The sequence below is a fragment of the Fukomys damarensis genome, unplaced genomic scaffold, assembly GCF_012274545.1.
Source record: "Fukomys damarensis isolate Sample0158 unplaced genomic scaffold, DMR_v1.0_HiC HiC_scaffold_33, whole genome shotgun sequence".
Taxonomy (NCBI): Eukaryota; Metazoa; Chordata; class Mammalia; order Rodentia; family Bathyergidae; genus Fukomys; species Fukomys damarensis.
Genome location: NW_022900945.1, coordinates 55,848,691 through 55,855,976, shown reverse-complemented (window position 1 = coordinate 55,855,976; position 7,286 = coordinate 55,848,691). Strand labels below are relative to the sequence as shown.

The following is a 7,286-nucleotide window of genomic DNA, read 5'->3' as shown; positions in this document are numbered from 1 at the left end:
AACGACCTGTGTCCTGCTCACCTCTGTGTCCTCAGGGCCTTGTACCCAGCAAGGACGGTGGCCACAAGGAAGGAGCAGATTTGGGCAAGAATGTGCCGAGTTTAGTTTGGACCAGGCTGAAATTTCTTTCCTCAACTGTCGCCTTCCCTGCGAGAACTGAAGGATTTGAGGAAGGAAATGACACCGGGCCCAGAGAGGCGGGGAGCTTAGGCCTGACCTGGAGGTGGCAAGGACCTTGGGACTTTGTGCCACGCCTGCGAGGTGGCAGAGGGGCCAGCCAGGCAACAGGAGGCCTCGTTCTGAGCACTGACTCGGTGACCTGACCCTGGGCGGGCCATTTCAGTTCTGAGCTCTTGGCATCTGCTAAGTGCACACGAGCTCACTTCCGCACTCCCGGGGCGGCCCCAGAGCGCAGCCTCAGACCCCAGCCCCACCCGACAGGCCTGGGGCACAGGTCCGCTCTGAGGGACACCTGTGCACAGAGACGCACAGCCGCCATGACACTGGCCCCTCCGAGCCGCCCGGCTGGGGTGGCGCTGGGGAAATGAGAGACATCCAGCCCTGGGCACACACACCAAGGAGGTTTATTAGTGAGCACACAGGGAGCATCCAGACAGAAGGCGAGGCCGGCAAAGGCGAGCTCCCCACGGTGGCGCAGTCCCGCCTTGAGCACAGCACATCACCACTCGGCCCTGTCAGTCCTGAGGATGCAGGAGCCCTGTGCGAGCAGACGGCTCCTGCAGGCCTCCTGACCTGCTGACACGGCCCGGGCCCTCCAGGTCTGTCCCTCCCCCTTGTCCGTGAGGGTCCGGACCCCTGCTGGCCGGGCCCAGCCCAGAGCCCTGCTCCTGCCTGACTCTCAGAGCCTGGAGTAGATGAAGCCCAGCAGCTTCCCCAGCTGCTCCTGCAGCTGCTGCTCGTCACCATGGTTCTCGATGACCCAGTCGAAGCCTCCCAGGTGGTCCAGGCCACACTCTGACTCGGCGTCGTCCACCCCTGCAGAAAGGACGCGGAGGATCGGGCCCAGCCCCCGGGTGAACCAGGTGCCAGGCTGGACAGCCCAGGGGAAGCCGCTGCCCTTGGAGGAAGCCTGGGCAGGGGACTCCCACCCTCCAAACACCCTCCGCCAGCCCCGCTCCCTAGTCTGGGGGCCTGGCACCCCTAGCCCGGCCGACTCCCCACACGGCCTTCATTTACCTCCCCCAGGCCTGCCAGGAAGCAAACCGGAGACCATGAGCATGCAGGGATGGCAGGGACAAGGCCCTCACCTGGCGTGAACACCCAGCCCCGCTGCCGTCGGCTCTGCTCTGAGGCCACTACGCGGACTGTCCGCGTCACAGCACCATAGGCCTCCTGGAACCACTGCACATCCGACACCCGCCGTGTGTCACTCACCAGCTGCAGGGAGGGATATGGACAGGTAACCAACAGGATAGGGTGCTATAGGTGAGGGGAAGAGGGCTACAGAAGCCAGAGCCAGCCCAGCGTTTGGGTGTACTCCTCTAATCCCACTGCTTGCTTAGGAAGCTGAGGCAGGAGGATCCCCATCAATTTCAGGCCAATTTGGACTACACAGTAAGTTCAAGTCCAGCCTGAACAACTACCCTGTCTCAAAAATTTAAAAAAAAAAATCAAAACCGCCCCAGTGACTCTTGGTCATTCCAAGTAAAACCCAAACTCTTCCAAGGCCAGGTAGGATCTGACCGTCACTTCCCACAGGTCAGTACCCTGGCCGTGGCTCTCCCTCAAATGCATCAGGGACTCCACTCCGGGCTGCTGGCAGTTCCCAGCCCACCTCCCAGAGAGCGACTTTCCCGTACCCATTTCCTCCAGGGGAGCAGGTCCCCATGTTAACAGGCCACCCTAACACCTATTAAGATATCCCATTTCCTCCAGGAGAGCAGGTCCCCGTGTTAACAGGCCACCCTAACACCCTTATTAAGATACCCTGGTTGGGGCCGGAGATTTAGCTCAGTTGTTCCACCACTTGCAAGTCAAGTGCAAGGTCCCAAGTTCGATCCCCAGTACCAAAAAAAAAAAGATACCCCGGCCTAGCAGCCCTCCTCACAACCCAGGCTTGCTTTATTTAGTCCTCATGTCCACCTCCACCTGGCAAACTCTGTTTCTTGTGTGTCATGGCCCCATGCCCCTGTCTAACGTAAGCTCCTAGGTGACGATTTCGTGGCATTCTGCACCAATGTTTCCCCGGGCCCTGGCACCACGCCTGGCAGAAGCAGACTGGCACTGCTGCAGAATGCATGAGAAATCCAGGCTATATCATGGACAGGTGCAGATTTCCCAGATGAGTGCTACCATTATGTATACAGGACACTCTTGGTTTTTTTTTTTTTGACACAGGGTCTCACTATGTAGTTCAGACTGCCCTGAAACTCACTACGTAGTCCAGGTTGGTCTCCACTCATAGCAATCCTCCTGCCTCAGCCTCCTGAGTGCTGGGATTACAGGCATGTGACCCCACACCCAGCTGTTATGCATATCTAAAATGTACCAAAGTGCCAGGGATTTGGTACAGTGGTTCCGCTGCCTGCCTCGCAAGCGCAAGGACCAGAGTTCAATCCCTGGTACTAAAATAAAATGTACCAAAAGGGCCAGAGATTTAGCTCAGTAGTTCTGTCGCCTGCCTCGCAAGCACATGGTCCCAAGTTTGATTTGCGGTACTAAAAACATAAAATATACCAATAAAGGTTTTGCTTTAAAAAAAAAAAAAAGAGGGATGGGGATTTAGCTCAGTGGTTCCGCCACCTGCCTCACAAGTGACCCGAGTTCAATTCCTGGTACCAAAAACAAAACAAGAAAGAACGCACGAGGAAGGAAAAGGGTAGTCGCAGAGGCAGTGGCCGTCGGGCGCAGCAGTGAGGACTCAGGTAAGAGCGGCTGGATGGGGAGGCGAGGGCAGTGCAGGCAGGTGGGAGAGCAAGGCCCTGAGTCCAGCGGAACGAGACCCGAAGACCTGCTCAGCGACACAGCAGTGCCCCGTGGCACGCTGCCTCGGGGTCCCACCGTGGGCCGGGCACGACGTTAAAGACTGTTCCTGAGCACCGAAGTGTCCCAACACAACGGCGCCGTGTCCTGGCGTGTGCTGTGAACAAGTCACTCTGGCTGCCGGGCAATGAGTGACTGGGTCACAAAGAGCAAGAGCCAGAGTGAGGGGCGGAGACCGGGGTCTGCGACCTCCAGGAAGCGCTGGACTTGGCTGTGGCCGTGACACCGATGGCCCCACACGGGGCTGGGCGGCTGGGGTCCCCGTGGGGCTCCTTACCCACACCGGCTGGGAGATGCCCTCCACCACCTTCCTGCAGAAGCAGCCCACGTCCGCCTGGCGCTTCTCCTCGCCCCAGCGGATCATGTCGCGCCGATGGGTCTCCTTGTAACTGCTGGCGTCCAGGAGCCGCTGGAAGCTCAGGCCGTGCTCCTGCACGAAGCACAGCCCGCCGACATCAGGATGGGGCGCGCAGAGAGGGACGGAGTCTCGGCACAGCCCAGAAAGGGTTTCCACGAAATTCTGAAATGTGTGCTGCAGTTTTCTCCTGCACGTTTTACCTTCCCGATTACTTCTGGCTTAAACGAATCCCAAAATAGTTTGCATCCCTTGGGTGCAGGCTTAGCCTTCAACTTAGAGGGAAATTTGAACAACAAAACAAAACTGCACTCTGCATCCTCTGTTCCCCTTCTAGCAATATCTGCCTCCATCCCAAATCCGGGGAGACCATCTTCCACTTTGCCACTCACCCTCCTGCACACCCCAGTTTCTGGCACTCTGCTGAAAAGCACCTCTGTCACTGAGCTACTTCCAGACTGCGCCCCAGCCTGGCACCTGCTGCTAGGACCCTGCCCAGCACCAACTAGCTCCACCCAGAGGCCCCGAGAGAGAAAAGGGGCCTGAAAAACACCCTCGGTTTCACTTCCGGCTCCCTAACTGGCTGGGGGGACCTTCTCCCTCAGGTGTTGACTCATGGTTCCCACCTGCTGACCCTTGGGAACGTGTGAGTTATGCCTCCCAGGGTGCTGGGCGAAAGGAGCAGCAACAAGTCACCCGGGGCTTAGGCTTTAACTATTTGGGTGGGGGCAGTGTCCTGGACTTCCGGCCTGCCAGGCCCTCCTCCAGAGGCTGTGGGGCCCCGGGTCTGTCCTGCTCCCAATGGGGCGGTGACAGGGCTGAGCTCTTCTGCTGGGGTGAGCTCTAGAGACCTGGACGTGGACAGGACTGGGTTGTCCCCAAGAGAGCTTCGCACCCCTCAACTCTCGGACATGTGACCTGTCTGCCACCGGTCCTTCCTCCATGAGGCTCTCACCAGACCCCACAGATGCGTGAACCATGCTGCTGGGTCTCTACAACTGAGAGCTGAGTGCACTCATTTTCCAAGCAAATGGCCAGCCCCTGCTACTTGTCACAGCTACACAACATGCACTAAGACCTACACACTGTTCTATTCCTTGTGTTTGTCACTTAACCTATCTTGACAACCCACATGGCTGTCTTTTTTTCTTTTTCTCAGCCCTTTTTAATTTTCTCCATTTTGAAACAGGGTTTCACTGAGTCACTAATTGCCCAGACTGCCTCAGCTTCCCAGAGTGCTGGGATCACCAGTGTACACCACCAAGCCCAGCTCATGTGACCAGGTTTCTAAGAGGAAGCCAGGTACAGTGGCACACATCTGTGATTCCAGCACTCTGGGAGGCTGAGGCAGAAAGATCGCAAGTTAAGTCCAGCCTGCCCAACTTAGTGACTTAGCAAGACCTTGTTCGAAGTAAAGGGTAGGATGTAGCTCAGTGAAAATGCTCTGGGTTCCACCTCCAGCCTTGAAAACGTTTCTAAGGGAAGAATCTGGGGGCTGCATCAGGCCCTCTTGGAGGTGAGGGTGGGGTGACATGAAGCATCGCATTTTAGGCCGGTGACTTCTGCATCCCTGCTCATCATGTGGCCTCAGAGCCGTCAACTTGAGTGCACAGCCCTCTCTGGACACCACAGTGCAGCAGGGGTCTCAGGGAGCAGGCCAGGGAGGCAAGCAGCAGCCACAGCACCGGAGCCTGGGCTCTGGCTCCTCCCACCCACAGATGACTTGGAGCTACCACATACCTGAGCATACTGCTCCTTGAGTGGACCGGAGAGCCGAAGGACAGCACAGATATCAGCTCCAAGTCTGTGGGACAGGGAGACGTAGAGTTAGTCAACCCAAAGCTTCCAGAAGACAAGTCCAGAGGCCTGGGCTGAAGCCTCATTTCTTTTTTCTTGTCTCAGTATGTAGTTCACATTGGCCTTGGCTGGTCTCAAACTCATGAAGATCCTTCTGCCTCAGCCTCCTAAGTGCTGGGATTACAGGAGTACTCCACCATGCCTGGCTTGAAACCTCATTTCCACAACTGGTATCTATGTACCCTGGGCAGGTCTCAATTTCCCTGATCCTCCTTATCTATAAAATGGGTGTTATGGATTGTATGGAGATATCCCCCAAAGCTACGCACAGGTGGGGCTTTTTGGAGCTGACTGTATGATACGGGATTGAGGGTGTTTGATACTAAACTACCCCACTGGTTGGCTTTCACAGAGCTCTGGGAATGAACAGTGGGAAGGCCCCCCCGCGGGGTATGGGTGATACCACCCAAAAGGCTTATATCCTGGCTGAGATAAAAGGAGAAAGGAGGCTTCCTTTGCTGCTGCTGCTTGCTGCCTTCTGCTTGCCATGCCATGAACTGTTTCTCCTCTGTGATGGCCCTGTGTTATGCCACCCTGCCTTAGAACCAGCCAATTATGGACTGAAACTGCTACAAATTGTGAGCCAAAATAAACCTTTCTTCCTTAACCTGTGGGCGTCTGCTATTTTGTCTGAGAAAAGTAACGAAGACAATGGAGACACCATTTTTGTTGTGTCTCCCAGGCAGGATTATTATGAAATTCAAATGACTATACATGAGCCCTGAAACAGGAAAAATCTGTAAGTATAGGTATGGTGTGAGCCTCCGGGCCTGGTGCTATTCTGGCTGGACTAGGTTCCTGCTGAGACCCTGAGCTCAGGGTCTCACAGCCAGGGGCGGCTCCAGCTCAACAGTCTTGGTCACCATAACATAAAGAACAATTCATCACTTCATTAGTCACTGTACAAAAGCAACCACTCGGGTCCAAGTGACAGAAGACAGGAAGACCCATGATTCCCGCCCGGGACCGGTGGTGCTTCAGCGCCAACATGGGGAGGGGTGTTCTGTGGGACGGGGAAACTGAGGCTGAGTGAGGAGAACGGGCTCACCCAGAGCAACACTGCAAGCGATGCAACCACTATTAACAAAGTGAAAACAGCCAGCTTTTCCCTCCTGAGCCTGTACTAGGCGCCAAGATCAGCCATCCACGAGCAGACCTCATTTAGCCCTTCCAACCACCGTCACTCCTGGCATCGAACAGCCGTCAAAGCCAAGGCCCAGCAGACAGGAATCTGCAGAGGAGCCCACACCCTGTGCTGCCAGAGCGGTGTGAAGCCCAGCAGTCGCATGCCAGAGCCTGGGATCCTCACTGCTCTTTGACTTCTGTGTTCGAGGCCAAGCACCAGCTTGGGAGTGGCAGTGAGACAGCGCTCAGACTCAAGGGCCGACATCTCCTAAGACTCACTTCTAAGACTCAGAAGCGCCGTGGTTCCAAAAGCGGCGTTCTAGGGCACCTAACGCACCGGGCCCGGGGGAGGAGCCCCCCACTGCTCTCACACAGGACACCTCGCTTGGGGAGAAGACACTGAGCAACAGACATCGTTATTATTAAGGAAGGCAGTGAGCTAAAGCAGTCCCTGGAGCCAGACAAAAGTGACTTTTTTTCTTTTCTTCTAATATTGTACACTGAACCCAGGACCTTCACATTGAGCTACATCCTTTTTTATTTTGAGACAGAGTCTTGTTAAGTTGCCCAGGCTAGGCTCAAAAGTGTCAATATCCTGGCTCAGCCTCCCAGGGTGCTGGGATCATAGGTGTGCACCGGCATGCAGGGGTCTACGAAGCTGAATTCGAGTCCTTAGCAATCCCGTTTCTTGTTAACTTTTCAATGCCTTCATTTCTTGTCTGTGAAATGGAGATGCTAACAATATCACACAGTAATTAACAGAGAGGTTATGAGGATTAAAAGAAATCGCGCAGGCAAGGGCGCAGTGCATAACAAACACTCCGTAAACCCCTATTTCTAGGTGGTGTGCTGGCAGCGTGCTGTGGGCGGCGCCAGACCCGCTCCGCGTGTGTTGAAGACCGCCCGCCTGCGCCTGTCCGCGGTCCGCTGCACCGCACACGGTCGC

The 7,286-nt window shown here is 55.9% G+C and overlaps 1 protein-coding gene across 2 annotated transcripts in view; it reads right to left on the bottom strand.

The window, feature by feature from the left end:
- Positions 1–568: 568 nt before the first annotated feature.
- Positions 569–7,286, bottom strand: part of Pmvk (phosphomevalonate kinase) — a 12,597-nt gene continuing 5,879 nt past the window's right edge. For both annotated transcript variants that reach the window (XM_010643920.1, XM_019210618.2), the window contains exons 2-5: positions 5,099–5,162; positions 3,281–3,433; positions 1,269–1,398; positions 569–996 (exon numbers count right to left, since the gene is read on the bottom strand). In XM_010643920.1, the coding sequence (XP_010642222.1) occupies positions 860–996; positions 1,269–1,398; positions 3,281–3,433; positions 5,099–5,162 (484 nt within the window). In that variant the 3' untranslated portion in view covers positions 569–859. The remainder of the gene's footprint in view (positions 997–1,268; positions 1,399–3,280; positions 3,434–5,098; positions 5,163–7,286) is intronic.